The sequence below is a fragment of the Macrobrachium nipponense genome, chromosome 15 (assembly GCF_015104395.2).
Source record: "Macrobrachium nipponense isolate FS-2020 chromosome 15, ASM1510439v2, whole genome shotgun sequence".
NCBI classification, from domain to species: domain Eukaryota; kingdom Metazoa; phylum Arthropoda; class Malacostraca; order Decapoda; family Palaemonidae; genus Macrobrachium; species Macrobrachium nipponense.
Window position 1 is genome coordinate 39,891,652 of NC_087208.1, and position 16,553 is coordinate 39,908,204.

The 16,553-nt window shown below is 35.3% G+C and overlaps 3 protein-coding genes across 3 annotated transcripts in view; all 3 read right to left on the reverse strand.

The window, feature by feature from the left end:
* Positions 1-16,553, reverse strand: part of LOC135227137 (pro-resilin-like) — an 83,214-nt gene that overhangs the window by 60,445 nt on the left and 6,216 nt on the right. The window lies entirely within an intron of this gene.
* LOC135227124 (cuticle protein 8-like) lies at positions 1,318-2,733 on the reverse strand. Its single transcript, XM_064267000.1, has 3 exons — positions 2,669-2,733; positions 2,306-2,383; positions 1,318-1,803 (listed from the first exon to the last, which is right to left on the reverse strand). Exons 1-3 carry the CDS (start codon positions 2,678-2,680, stop codon positions 1,483-1,485), a joined length of 411 nt encoding a protein of 136 aa, XP_064123070.1. The 5' UTR covers positions 2,681-2,733; the 3' UTR covers positions 1,318-1,482.
* Positions 7,279-8,977, reverse strand: LOC135227123 (cuticle protein 8-like). Its single transcript, XM_064266999.1, has 3 exons — positions 8,899-8,977; positions 8,045-8,122; positions 7,279-7,747 (listed from the first exon to the last, which is right to left on the reverse strand). The coding sequence occupies exons 1-3, from the start codon at positions 8,908-8,910 to the stop codon at positions 7,418-7,420; spliced, it is 420 nt and encodes a 139-aa protein (XP_064123069.1). The 5' UTR covers positions 8,911-8,977; the 3' UTR covers positions 7,279-7,417.

The following is a 16,553-nucleotide window of genomic DNA, read 5'->3' on the forward strand; positions in this document are numbered from 1 at the left end:
AACAATATATACACTGGTAACACTACGACTAACCTCCAGCATCGCCTTCAGTAACCTCTCCACCAAGTAGATACATTACATCATCGTGCAAGCAGTTATAACAGCAGACTCGTGGTAGACTTCCTCACAAGAAAAAAAAAAAAAATGTTTCGCAGCGCTACCCGCATCAAACGACTATACAAAACGTTTGGTAATCTCTGAGGCAGGGCAGATTACAAAACCTGAAACCGTCTCTTGGTGCTGAAATCTCGTGAGATTATAGTATGTGATCACCGAGGGGCAACACGATTCACACAAAAACCCATGAAAAGTAGGCTTGGATTTACAGCCTATCATGTAAGATTAGAATCAGCTGTTTTTCGTTTTATACTCGTAGTTGTGATAGATGATGTCACTGATGGTGTCGACTTATCATCATCATCATCATTATTTCTATTTTTAAAAAAAATGGCAATCTGGATAGCGTTGAGTTGATATTACAGTTTGCCAATCTCTCGAGTCGGTTTTTTTTGTAGCAGCTGGTAATTTATATAATGGCTTTCCAAATATCATTGATTCCTTGATATTTTGACAGCTGTTATATAATTTACCTGTTACAACAAAGTTATTATTATTATTATTATTATTATTATTATTATTATTATTATTATTATTATTATTATTATTATTATTATTATTCAAACACTACTTCCACTAATATATATTCTATATACCATGACTTCTACTGCCACAATTATAACCGTTAATATGTTCTCTGTTCATATCATTCTTATTATAAATTCATATTCTTGAGAACATTTCTCATGAGAATTCACCTGCCCAGGTAGAACAAATGTTAAGAAGTGTTTAACCTTTGTTCTCTTCAAGCACTGGCTCTTCAAGGCACCTATTTTCGAAAAGAATAGGAACTTTTATATATATGAAAGTTCTCCTTCTGAATGTGAGTTTGATATATATATATATATATATATATATATATATATATATATATATATATATATATATATATATATATATACATTTATTTAAAATCTAAATATATGTATAAATATACATGTATTGGAATTCGATGATCGCTGAGGTCACACAATGATAAAATGCTACAAATAATTGGCTGACGTATTTTACCTAAGGACGTACGAAGCTGATATCTTTTACATAGTGATGGCCTTTTCTTTTCAAATATACACATACGGACCTAAGGCCTATCATATGCCAGCACTTTTCAATCCTCCTTGGCGTTTAAAGTACTCTGCAACTTTTTTTATACAACTTATGCGTCTCGTATAATATAAAAAAGGATATGAATGACACAGATTGTCTCAGATATTTAAATATATTCAAATAAATAAATAGATACCTGCATAATATCTTTCACACTCTACACGCACATTTAAACAATACGGTTGTACTTGAAGTTCGTGGTATCTCGAGTCGAAGGAGAAAGACATCGACTATCTTGCAAAGTTCTTTCTCAAACGTCTACTTCGATTCGTTCGAGTCGGGAGCAGCGTAGTACCTCCTTGGAGCCTCTCGAGATTCGTCGGATTCGTCGGAGTCCGGGAATTGAGCCTCGCCGGAATAGGTGACCTCGGCGACGTACCCGTCGTCACCGTCGACGTGGAAGGACACCTTCTGCAGGCGACCGTCGGGGAGCTGGACGTAGTAGGATCCCTGGGTGTCCTCGCCGTCGCGGGCCTCCTGGTGTCCGAATTCGTTGCTGGAGGAGTCGTCGCCCACGGCCCAGTTGAAGTTGTACTTGACCTCGCCGGACTCGAGGGATTCCTGTGACTCTGAGGAGCCCTGCGGATGGTTTAGGATGGTGAGTTTTCCATGGTGATATAGGACTCTCCAAGACATTGCTTTTGCATTAGTTTGTAAGGATGGGCAGGTGAGCTCATAATTATATTTATAAAAATTTATCACGGACAAACTTATCATTCCTACTTCCAAGTAGAGAACAAGGAAATATGTGACAATAAAAAGAATTAGTGAGCTCATAAACATTTTCATAATAGTTTATAGCAACAAAATGCTTAATAACTTATCATCTCATCCTCCAAAAGAGAACAGAAGACTGTATATTTTGCAATAATAAGACCTGTTTAAATTTCCAAGTTAAGGATATTAATGTGAGTTGATAAAAGTATATCAAATACTCATGATCAAAGGAGACTTGTTTTAACTGATGCTTTTATGTCACTCATAAAGAATATTCCAATTAAGGAGCTGTAGAGCTATACAGAATATTGAGGAATCCTAAAGTACATGGTACTCTGTAACGTCAGTTTAATTGCCTACTTACTCGGGGGGCAGCGTAAGAATAAGTCTCCCTGCTGTCGGCAACAACAAGGGCAGCCAAGCCCAAAACGACCAAGAGGACCTGTGAAGAGAGGGAGATGAGAAATCCTGTAAGAAATCCTATTCTAAAGAAATCCTAAATCCTATGAGAAATCCTGTGAAGACTGAAAACGACTAAGACTACTGAGGAAAATCTCCAAAAGTCACGCTTTCTTGAAGCTACGAACGAAGGTGAATATGACCAAAAGTTAAACGTAACTGTAAATATATAGTAAATAATAATTCTATGGAAATAGACTTTCAGCAAGTCGAAAGGGAAAGTGGAAACAACTGGCCAGAAAGAAGAAGAAGAAGAAGAAAGAAATACCTTTGAATTCATGCTGTTTCTCTGGGGCAGTCCGCTGCTGTACAGACTGACCTGACGTCTGAGTATATATATACATCACCAAGCCCAGGTTCAGGAGGAGGAGGAGGAGTTTGAGAAAGAGGAGGAGGAGGAGGAGGAGGAAAAGGAGGTGCTTTTCATCCACGATTTCCATTTGGATTCGTGCTACCCGCGGTTGGGTAACATAGGTTCCATAGACACACACATGGGTATTACAGTTGATTGGATTCCTCTCTCTCGAATGCAACCGCTTTTACTTTCGAATCTATTTTTTTTTTTTTTTTTTTTTTTTTCAAATAGGTTTCCACGAATACACGGACGGGGTGACGGGATAAATCAAATAAACAGAGAGATTTGAGCGGTTTTTTTTTTTTTGTTTTTTTTTATTATTATTTTATGATTTATTATTCATTATTCTAGGCGGTTTTTGCTTGGCTGTCGAAACTGGTATGGGGGAATGAGCCAACCATAAATTGCGTAAATTTCATTATTATTTATCATGGTTTTATTATTTGTTATATTTATAATTATCTTATCATTTATAATAATTTCTAATTATTTCATTACTGACTTTCTGTAATTATTCAAGTAAAGTCCTCTTTGAGAAATCTGATACCGCATCATTTTTTTTTAGACGTCGAAAGATAATCATGTATTTTTATTCGGTCTGATCAACTTCCACCTCTTCGGAAAAGCAGCCGCACTCAAGAATATTCTCCACTGGCTTATGCACTCATTCCATTCGGCATAATACATTTTATATCGAGTTAGTCTCAGTAACTTATGTTTACTTTGACAACCAAGATCCCGAGAGCTTTTTTACTTATGTACGACTAATTCCAAACTTATACAGAGCCTACAAAAGCAAAAGTGCCTTTACACTTATCTGCAATTGATTCCTAACTTATACATCAACTCCAAAAGCACAATTACTTTCTCATTTACCTACAATCAATTTGAAACTTATACAGCAACTCCAAAAGCACAATTGCCTTCTCATTTACCAACAATTAATTCCAAACTTATACAGCAACAAAAGCACAATTGCCTTGTCACTCATCTACAATTCATTCCAAACGTATACAAAACCTCCAAAAGAATACGGCCTTTTCACTCAACTACAATTAATTCCAAACGTATACAGAACCCCCAATAACCCTTTTTAACCCTTCGAATAATTAATAACCAATCACCTCCCTCCCCTGGGGGGCGAAGGGGCACCACAGACAGCCTCTATATACACACACACTCCGGTCATGGCCGCCCTACCACCGAGGCTTAAGTAAACCACAGAAACACTTATTGAAATACCTCGTCATAGAGACGCCTCTCTCATTTGCATTTCGGATGGAGAGAGAGAGAGAGAGAGAGAGAGAGAGAGAGAGAGAGAGAGAGAGAGAGAGAGAGAGAGAGAGAGAGATTCCCCGCGGTGCTCGGCGGGGCGAGATTACTTCATAGCGGTTCACTTTCGTGGGATGATGAGTTTATTTGAGGTTGTTTGAGGCTATTTGAGTATATTTGTTGAAGGGGAGTTCTTCTTACCCGTATATGTATATATATATATATAAATATATATCTTTTTTTCTCTCTCCTTCTTTTTGAGGAGTGAAAATACCGCGGTTTTGAGAGGTATAATATTGACAGGGATAATTTCTAGATATGAGTTCGATCTGGTTTGTTGAAAAAGTGAGTAATCTTAAGGTATTGCTGTTAACAGACCCTAACATAATAATAATAATAATAATAATAATAATAATAATAATAATAATAATAATAATAATAATAATAATAATAATAATAATAATAATAAGGGGAATCAGACAGTTACCCGATAGCTTTCTGTACAAATTTATCCTTGAATATGTATACATATACATAACTGTGGAAATTGTTGTCCCCATTTCAAGACTCGTGTTACTATGAGTATTTTTTATAATAATAATAATAATAATAATAATAATAATAATAATAATAATAATAATAATTAATAAAACAATCGTAAACCTAAAGCACGCAGGAAAAACTCATACGTGAGACTAAACAAATCCTAAAAATAACATTTTTTGAATCTCTAAGTTCTCCAAAATGGGTACTTTTTCCCTGAGAGAAAAAAAATCGTCCCTCATATTATGCAAAGAACACTTCCATATCCTCAAGGTTACGGAATATTACGCTGTTCATGAAAAAGATAAATATCTTTAAAATGCTCTTCAAAGATTTAAAACCCGTCCTGAGGACGTCTGGCTTTTATGATGCTTCTATTAAAGTACATCCGAAGAAACTGGATTGTTTCCGAATTCGTTGGGTTAGGAGACGGTATAAAGAAATTGCATTGTTTCTAAACTCGTAAGATGCACCAGATAGCAATAAATAACCGACGGCTTGTTAATTAAAACAGGGTTTGTTTGCTATGAATATAAATTTTATTTTAAAACTGATAATCAAAGATGATTAACTCTGTTTCCATGAATGCTAATAGTGATGTTTTTTTTATTAAAAGAAATGGAATTGCATGCCTTTTTTGTTGATAGGAAATCGTATTTCCAACTGAATTCTGTTATTAACTTTGTGTCTTGTTTATAAACAACAAATCAACCGCGCTGGAAGAAATCGACTGGAACCACGAAACAAGTTGATTACGGCTTCAACTGGATAATTGAAAAACTCAATTTAATGTTTTGTGTGTGTTTTTTTTTTTTTTTTTTTCATTTTGTTGAGTTGAACTGAACGCAAGCAACCATGTGGAACTTGCTTGAGTAAGTTTTCATTGTGGTTACAGAGGAATTGTGGATACAGAGGAATAACAAGTGATTGGAAGTTATGAAATAACGCAAAAATAAATATGTACAAATGAAACAAAGAATAAATCTATCAGAAGACAAGTTTTGTAAAGTGTTGGTGTGAAAATATATTCGTTTATTACACGATCGACGAAGACATGACAGTAAACGCTGGAAGCAATGGTTGAAGAAATGATAAATAAATCATCTTCAGAGTTCAGTTATAAGCAGCTAGGCTATCATCCTATTTTCTTGAAGCTACAAGGAGTTACTTAATACTTTTACCAGTGTTACAGACAGTCCACGGAGGACCAGGGACCTGTACAATTTACAGGTAAATGAATGAAATTTCTCAGAGTGGATGTATCTGTGGTCCATGGTTTTCGCTAACTCGGGGAGTAAACCTACAAACTTCTTTGTTGTTCTTGTTGTTATTGTTATTCGTGTTGGGGGGGTCAGGGGGTGTGGGTATGAAAGGTCTATGGAAGAGCCTAAAAATGTCTAAAAAATGTGTTTTGTATTGATTTAAAGATACAGGAATTTTAGGATAGGATATTTATTAATTAGAATGAAAATGTAAAAAGTAAATAAGGTGCGCGTTAAACAGTACAGAATAATTATCTCTAATAAAATATAGCGTATTTATTTGAATTTTCCTTGGTGGAAGAAGTCTATATTTAACCATAGAATTTAACACGTTTAAATCTTGCACGCATCCAGGTAAGCTGGAGGTCGGATCAAGCCAATCATGTTCCTTTTGAAAACGTTTGAATCTGAGTCTTATTCCAAATAAGAGTGAACTTATAAAAAGGTAAATATAGAAATATATAATATGCATCTTATTCCCGGTAAGAGTGAAGTCATAAAAAGGTAAATATAGCAATATATAATATGCAATATCAGCACTCACCTCTGTATGCCGAACCGACCCTGCAGACAAGTGCTATAAGAGCGAAACATTAAATAATATCAAATACGAATGAGGACACCATTATACGAGATACCCAGGCTAAGAGTCTTTCTAAATATGAATATGCAACGTCAGCAGGGCATAGAAAACGAGAACAAACAACTCTATTGCAGAAAACGACTTGAGAGATTCAGGAATGTTGGCAACCCAGTAGTACTATGTAATTTAGCCGACCAGAAGTACCAATTAACGTCTGAGAAAGTACTTCCCCATTCTGGAGGAGTTACTTATGGCATTATTTATTGGTGTAATTGAATAGGAGGCCTTGCAATGCAGAGGGTATGGTTGAGCAAGCATTCCTTTTCCTTTGATTCTAGCGAAGGGGGTTTTGAAGTATGAGTAAAATAAGTGCTATCTCTAGCAGATTTTTGCTGCTACCAGTGAGGAATAGGTCTAAGAAATCCTGCATTTTTATTTACTCCTTTAAGTATCCTTTCTTCTGCTTTTTAAGGATGATGACTTAACGACCAGTTATTCCATTTCATGAAAGGTTGTTCGTTGTCTACCACATTCGCTTCGTTCCGCTCATTTTCTGTTTCCCTTGAACTTATCGCCCTTTTTTTTTATTCTAATGATTCCTTTTATGTCAAGTTCACTATATGTTGAGCTGAACGATATAATGATGATGACAGATCTTCCTTTGAGTCCTTCGCCAAGAATGATAAATCTACACACACACACATATTTATATATATATATATATATATATATATATATAATATATATATATATATATATATAATGATAGCTGCATAAATAATGCTCTGTGCATTATAAGTAGTGCAAATACCATAACTCTTCAGGAAAAGCTTTTACTGAAATGATAAATGAAACCGAACGACTTCATTCAGCAGGTATTTTCGTTTATTTCATAAATACATAGATAAACAAATAAATAAATAAATGATAAATAAGGTATCACAATTCACATCATGCAACGATACCGGATTTCTTAAGGAAGTGAAATAAGGAAACCCTTATTTACTTGGATTCGTTGGAGTCAGGGGCGTAGTAGGTCCTCCTGGGAGCCTCACGGGACTCGAAGGATTCGTCGGAGTCGGGGAACTGAGCCTCACCGGAGTAGGTGACCTCAGCAACATATCCGTCATCGCCGTCGACGTGGAAGGCCACCTTCTGCAGGCGGCCGTCGGGGAGCTGGACGTAGTAGGATCCCTGGGTGTTCTCGCCGTCGCGGGCCTCCTGGTGTCCGAATTCGTTGCTGGAAGGATCGTGGTCGACGGCCCAGTTGAAGTTGTACTTGGCTTCGCCCGATTCAAAGGATTCGAAGGATTCCCTTGAGGCTGATGAGGCCTGTAGCCAATAGAAGGGATCAGGATTGACTCGGTGTTCGTAGGTTATGTTAAATGATTTTATCAGTGTGACGGATTGTGTTGAGAAATAGGGCACAAATTCAGTTAAATTTACTTTTAAATAATGATTTTTAGCTATACAATTATATTTACTCGATGGCATTCCTTCTTCGAAGTCAATTCTCTGCAACAATTTGCAATTTGGATCTTTTCAAAATTGATTTTCAGTAAGCTTTACAATTTCTGCCTTAGATACCAGCAATTTTACTTGTAGGCCTATGTATTCATTCATACTTACCCTGGGTGCTGCATAAGCATAGGTCTCCCTGCTGTCAGCGGCAGCAAAGGCTGCCAGGCCCAGAAGAACCAAAATGACCTGGAATCCAGACGAGAAATCCTTGTTACTGGATTTTTTTTTTTTTTTTATTTATGATGTGAATCTGAAGGATATATCGTCAACAACTGGTAATTTGATGTCATTCAAGTCAGATGTTGAGTTGGTTTTTCAGTTCAAGGGATCAGAAATTTATCTCTTTTTTTTTAGTTTTTCTAATTTATCTGAAGATTTGTCATACTGATTCAGATAAAAAGTCTCTGTAGTAAGATTTCTTTTCCTTATGATATGAATATGAAGGATTTATCTCTAACTGTTGCTGATTTAACAAACCGAAGTCAGATATAGTTTTTTTAAGTTAAATTATCGGAAATTTATCTTTTTCATATATTTCTTATTTAATTTGAAGAGTATTATCTTACTGGCTTGTAAAATTGGTATGTAATGCCCAGGTGCCAGAGGCTCGTATGACATAATTCTTCTTATTTGCGTAATAATGAGATAAATTTTCATTTTTATATAAGTGCCTTGAATCTTTTACTTTGGTTATAAGTAGTTATTTGAAAATACTGCGTTTTCTAACCTGTATTCAAAATATATGATTATTCTCAGACTAAAACAGTTATCGGAAAATACTGTGTTTAATAAACTTTTTGTTAAAATTTAAAAAAACAAATCATTACTGATTATTGTTAGACTAAAAGTCATTGCCTGAAGATAATGTATTTTCTAAGCTTTATTCTAAATTAACAAAAATCACGTAAACCTTCAATTCAGTCTCTCACACATTCAGACTTCCTCACGACGAGAAGACTCACCTTGGCGTTCATGTCGTCTGTATCGAGGCTCAGCTGAAACTGATATCCTGTCCTTTTCAGCCGCTGGTATAAATACCTCAGGGAAAAGTGGGTGGAGACACGTACTCACTGGCCAGCCTTAACCTCTCAGGTTAGGCAATCGTCCAGAATCCTGAATGTGGTTGACAAAATCTAAAAGATCCCCATGAGAAAGTTAGATGTGTCGGGTTTCACTTTGAAGAAAATTGAAAAGAAACTTTTTCTTATTTATTTTGTACTTATTAAGATTTGTCTATATATATATATATATATATATATATATATATATATATATATCTATATATATATATATATATATATATATATGTTGGGTTTCATTTAGAAGAAGAATGAAAAGAAAAAAAATTTCTGTACTGATTAAGATTTGTCTAAGGTTTTCAAAATTGTGGAGCTAGGAGAAGAAAGACGTATTTTCATTATATAAATATATATAATATATATGTGTGTGTGTGTGTGTGTGTGTGTGTGTGTGTGTGTGTGTGTGTATGTATGTATATATCAATAAATACATTTTATTGTCAAATTTCACTTATATATCGGGAATAACTTTCCCCCAAAGGGAATTGGGAATTTCGAAGCTTATTCCTTCAGGGTTTGATAGAGGTCCCTGTTGCTAATATTAGACTACTAATTTATTATGATCATAGTCGGAAGGTACTCTGCAGGACGCAAAACTTGCGGAGGGGTGGGGGGAAGGTGGGGAGGGGGAGTTGTGAACTGATCTGTATAGAAAATTCATGTGTGAAACGTAACTGAAGATCGAATCCCATATCTTCTCATCCAGCTCGCTTCGTTCCATTGGAATCAGGAACTTAGTAGGTCCTCCTGGGAGCCACAGGAGACTCGGAGGATTCCTCGGAGCCTGGGAACTCCAAGGATCCCCGTGAAGCTCAAGAAAATCCTGCCAGATGAAAAAATTTAAAAGATCCGTTAACACAAAATTAAATATGATTTATTCGTCTCAGATAGGAAATGCACTTTGGACATTTAAGCACATCATCTCTCTCTCTCTCTCTCAGTCTCGCTCTCTTCTCTCTCTCTCTTCTCGTCTCTCTCTCTCTCTCTCTATCTTCTAGCTATCTATCTGTCTATCTCTCTGCACTTTACTGTTTGCCTTCATCTAAAAATTCGTTATAAAAAGTTCAAAAGAGAGAGAGAGAGACGAGAGAGAGAGAGAGAGAGAGGAGAGAGAAAGAAAAAATAAAATGAAATTATGTTGATAAGTCTCCAGTTACATGTTAATCTTTGATTATGATGAATATTATGTGTATGTATATATGTATATATATATATATATATATATATATATATATATAGATATAAATAATATATCATAGGTATATATATATATATATATATAGATATATATATATTAGATATATGATATATATATATATATTATATATATATATATATGATCTATATATATATATTTATATATATATATATAGATATATATGATATATATTTATATATATATCCTATATGTTATATATAGATATATTATATATATATTCTTTGATATACTATATATATATATATGTATATATATATTATCTAGTATATATATATATAGATATATATATATATATATATATATATATATATATTTAGATATATATATATATCTATATATATATATAGATATATATATATATAGATATATATATATATATTATATATATATATATATATACACGCGTGTGCCACATCTATACAAACCCCAGTTTCATAGCAGCAACATTATATATTACATATCAAATAAGTCTCTAGCACCCCCCCAAAAAACCCCCCCAAAAAAGGAAAGAGATTAATTCGTAACGCTAACAAAAAGCAGTTTATGCGGTGAACACTGAATCAACTTCTTCTTCTTCTCTTTTCTTCTTCTTCTTCTTCTTCGGCAGGAATTTCGGCAACACCCAGGTCACAGTTTCTCCCGAAAGCGCGATTCAGTTTGCAAATTGAGAATCATTAAGCACTGGACATATTCGGGTGTACAGAGAAACTTGGCAGGAGAGGTTGGACTAATTGAGCACCGTGGAATATTGCCAAATGTAACTTAAGACGTCTTTGAATGATATTTTGGATATTGTCTGTCATTACGTTTGCAAATGGAGATTTATTTTTATAATGGCTTACTGAATACGAGGCTTTTATTCTGTGGAAGATTGGTACACAGGAATGGTTTGTTTATTTTGAATAATAATAATAATAATAATAATAATAATAATAATAATAATAATAATAATAATAATAATCAATAATAATAATAATTATTAATAATAATAATGATAATAATAATAATAATAATAATAATAAAATAATAATGGTAATGAAGAACAGTAGGAGAAGGAAAACCAACCTAAGCATGTCATGGATAGACTATAAGAAAGCCTTCGACATGATACCACACACATTGCTAATAGAATGCCTGAAAATATATGGGGCAGAGGAAAACACCATCAGCTTCCTCAAAAAATACAATGCGCAACTGGAATACAATACTTACAAGCTCTGGAATAAGACTAGCAGAGGTTAATATCGAGGAGAGGGATCTTCCAGGGCGACTCACTGTCCCCCCACTACTCTTCGTATTAGCCATGATTCCCATGACAAAAGTACTACAGAAGATGGATGCCGGGTACCAACTCAAGAAAAGAGGCAACAAAATCAACCATCTGATGTTCATGGACGACATCAAGCTGTATGGTAAGAGCATCAAGGAAATAGATACCCTAATCCAGACTGTAAGGATTGTATCTGGGGACATCAGGATGGAGTTTGGAATAGAAAAATGCGCCTTAGTCAACATACAAAAAGGCAAAGTAACGAGAACTGAAGGGATAAAGCTACCAGATGGGAGCAACATCAAACACATAGATGAGACAGGATACAAATACCTGGGAATAATGGAAGGAGGAGATATAAAACACCAAGAGATGAAGGCACGATCAGGAAAGAATATATGCAGAGACTCAAGGCGATACTCAAGTCAAAACTCAACGCCGGAAATATGATAAAAGCCATAAACACTGGGCAGTGCCAGTAATCAGATACAGCGCAGGAATAGTGGAATGGACGAAGGCAGAACTCCGCAGCATAGAATCAGAAAACCAGGAAACAAATGACAATACACAAAGCACTACACCCAAGAGCAAATACGGACGACTATACATAACACGAAAGGAAGGAGGGAGAGGATTACTAAGTATAGAGGACTGCGTCAACATCGAAAACAGAGCACTGGGGCATATCTGAAACCAGTGAAGACGAGTGGCTAAAGAGTGCATGGGAAGAAGGACTAATAAAAGTAGACGAAGACCCAGAAATATACAGAGACAGGAGAAAGACAGAAAGAACAGAGGACTGGCACAACAAACCAATGCACGGACAATACATGAGACAGACTAAAGAACTAGCCAGCGATGACAATTGGCAATGGCTACAGAGGGGAGAGCTAAAGAAGGAAAACTAAAGGAATGATAAACAGCGGCACAAGATCAGGCCCTAAGAACCAGATATGTTCAAAGTACGATAGACGGAAATAACATCTCTCCCCGCATAATGTATGGAAGTGCAATACGAAAAAAAAATGAAAGAAACCATAAACCACATAGCAAGTGATGCCCGGCACTTGCACAGAACCAGTACAAAAAGAGGCATGATTCAGTGGCAAAAGCCCTCCACTGGAGCCTGTGCAAGAAACATCAGCTACCTTGCATTAATAAGTGGTACGAGCACCAACCTGAAGGAGTGATAGAAAACGATCCAGGCAAAGATCCTCTGGGACTATGGTATCAGAACGGATAGGGTGATGGTGATATGTGCCAAAACAGACCAGACGTGACGTTGATTGACAAAGTCAAGAAGAAGTATCACTCATTGATGTCGCAATACCATGGGACAACCAGAGTTGAAGAGAAAGAGAGGGAAAAAATGGATAAGTATCAAGATCTGAAAATAGAAATAAGAAGGATATGGGATATGCCAGTGGAAATCGTACCCATAATCATAGGTAGCACTAGGCACGATCCCAAGATCCATGAAAAGGTAATCTAGAAAAACTAGGAGGCTGAAGTAGCTCCAGGACTCATGCAGAAGAGTGTGATCCTAGAAACGGCACACATAGTAAGAAAAGTGATGGACTCCTAAGGAGGCAGGATGCAACCCGACCCCACACTATAAATACCACCCAGTCAAATTGGAGGACTGTGTATAGAAAAAAAAAAAAAAAAAAATATATATAATAATAATATCTTCAGTCACTAAAATAGTGGAGAAATCCAAAGTGGTGGAAACGGAAAATATATATATTATATTATATACACTAAAGATAGCTTGAATTGAGCAGGTTCTCGAAAGCTCTCTTTTGTATTAATATCTTTATATACATTTACAACATTGTGGGTTCTTCACCAATAATATAATAATAATAATAATAATTAAATACTTCTCTATGACAGTTATCATTACCTTCAAAGAGGAATAATCAAAAGAATAGTATTATTATTATTATTATTATTATTATTATTATTATTATTATTATTATTATTATTATTATTATTATTAATCATTATTATTATTCCAAATATAGGCATGCATAAGAAACGATAAAAGAATCTATAACAAAAGACTGAAATAAGATATAATAAAAAATACAATAAAATAACAGAAATAAAAATAATACAATAAAGGCAAAAATAAAGTGATAACGAAGAAACGCAAATAATTAACGAAAATATATAAGGAAGGTAATTAAAATATATGATAAAAAAAACAAAAATAAATCATGAAATAAAACGATAGGGGGAGACAATTAAAACAATGAAAGATACGCGACGCCAATGATAAACGTTCCCCTCCAAGGGACGATATCACCAAACGTTTGGGGGTTAATCCAACGCCTCGACCACGCCTCCCTCCAAACCTCCCAACCCCCACACCCGCCCCCCACGTATACCAACAACCCAGCTCCCGGTTCAAGGTCGCGGTTCGACCTTTCTTTCGACCGATCTGGCTCTGCAAGTACGAGAGAGATTCCGCCCGCCGCCCGGAGACCTCACTCTTTCTTATTACATTTGACCTTCGGCGCCCGCTGGAGGAGCTTCTGTCTTCTACTATACCTATAGTAGTTCGTCGAGCGAGGGCATGTTCGTTTTCTACGAGTCCTGGAGGGTATGGTTTACCCACGAGGTTTACCCACTGGTTTTACCCACGATGAATTAGCGAGGTTACTCGCTGGCTTTTAGCTTTCAGGTGTGTTGACGTGGTCGGCTTTTTCGTAAAGGCGATTCTTGACGAACAGATTTTTTTTTTTTCTGGGGGTCGGTTTGGCTCAATTAAATGTTTGTATGGAATAAAACATTGGATTTAAATCTTAGAAAAAAAAATTAAACCCTTGTCATAAGAGGTTTAGAGTCATTTTGACTTCATGTTTATAGGGAATAAAACGTTGAATTTAAATAAAAAATAAAACTTTGTTATAAGACGTTTAGAGTCCTTTTGACTTAACGTCTGTAAGGAATAAAAAACATGTATGTAAACTAAAAAATAACTTTGTTTCAGGGAAGATTAGAATTTCTGCCCATCGCCGAGAAATCATTGTAATAATTACAATAGTTCGCTAGAGGCTATTAAAGCCTCTATTGCTTTTTAATTCAGTCTTATTCAACATTCAACAATATATATGTATATATATATATATATATATATTATATATATACACATATATATACATATATATATATATATATATATATATATATATATATATAATATATATATATATATATATATATATGGATGAGAGAGAGAGAGAGAGAGAGAGAGAGAGAGAGAGAGAGAGAGAGAGAGAGAGAATCAAATGTTGTCAAAAAAAGAAATATTTCCAGAATAGTTAGTTAAGTGAAAATAATACATCACTTTTTTTCATATTTATTCGAGAATTTAGAGGTATATTGAATAATCCAAATCTCTCAATAGACTAAGATACTTCACGAGGATATTATGTAAATTTCTTAATTATAAAAATCTTACGAGATTGATATGAAAATTCAGTGTCGAACGGAAAATAACAAAAATAATTTTCAACATGTTGGAAGTTCGACTTGTTCCATGAGACAATGTGCAAGTTATGAAGATTTACATCAAAACGAATGACGAGAAATTCTGAAATAACAAAATTCTCGCCTCTTTCAGTTACTTTTACTAGATTTTTCCATTACATCATCCGCTCTGGGGAATCACGATCGCCTTATGGCGCATCAATAAAAAAAAAAAAAAAAGCCTAAAAGAATTATTTTTTTTTTCGACGTTCCTTTAGGTTACCGACATCACGAGCGTATTGATACGCATCAGACCTGGTATTTCAGAACCCTTTAATAATATTATAAGTTACTCTTAGAAATACGCCGCTAGCCGCACGTATATACCTTCTCACCTGGAATTATCATTCTCTCTCTCTCTCTCTCTCTCTCTCTCTCTCTCTCTCTCTCTCTCTCTCTCGCAATTCTCTTCTTCCTTGCGCAGGTCGTTCGTATTTTTTTTTTCGTAATATACCCATTGCCGCATTTAACCACGGCCCGGTAGTGGCCTGTCCCGTATCGTTGCCAGACCCACGATTATGGCTAACTTGAACCTTAAATAAAAATGAAAACTACTGATGCTAGAGGGCTGCAATTTGGTATGCTTGATGATTGGAGGGTGGATGATAAACATACCAATTTGCAGCCCTCTAGCCTCAGTATTTTTTAAGATCTGAGGGCTGACAGAAAAAGTGCGGATAGAAAAAGTGCGGACGGACAGACAAAGAAATCTCAATGGTCCTTTACAAGACACTACAAACGTAGCAAGATGGAATCAAGTGTCTTGCGCTGTGATCTATGCTGTGACAACTTCGATAAAATTGAGACATTTAGCGTTAAAATCGCACTGATTCATTCGACGACTTACGCGGACCAGAACATAATAGAATTAGAATGCAGCACAATGTGCGAAAGACAGATAGATAGATAATTGAGAGAGAGAGAGAGAGAGAGAGAGAGAGAGAGAGAGAGAGAGAGAGACTGCTAAACCACCTATGTTGCAAACCAACCTTGTCCGGTCAAGTCGGTCGATAATTGGAAACAATTATTCGAGGCAGAAACTATCTCAGAAAAAAAATAAAATAAAAAACTGAAGCGAAGGAAACGCATCCATCATAAACCAATTTCTGAGAGTAGCGAACGAGCCCGGGGTCAAGGATAAAAACAATGAGAAATAAAAAATTGCTGTAAAAAAAAAAAAAGACAAAAAGAGTTAACGCATTCGATTGGAAAATGATATTAAGACGACAAAAAAGCTTCAGGGTGTAAAAAGCCGTTTTTCTGTCGTATTGAGATTAGCAGCGTCGGTTTTAGCTTAGAATGGTTTAAGGTATAATGGTTTAAGTTAAAGGTTTAAGATGCACAAGAGTCGTTCCGATAGCTCTCTTCATAGACCAGAAAACGACATTCGTAAAATACGTTTTTTTTTATTATTTTTTTAACGTAGTCTTCCTTAACGTCAGTGCCTTAGACTTCAGACCTTACTCTGTTATGTGTAATGAAGGCTTCAAATCCTACCTTATAACATGTGAT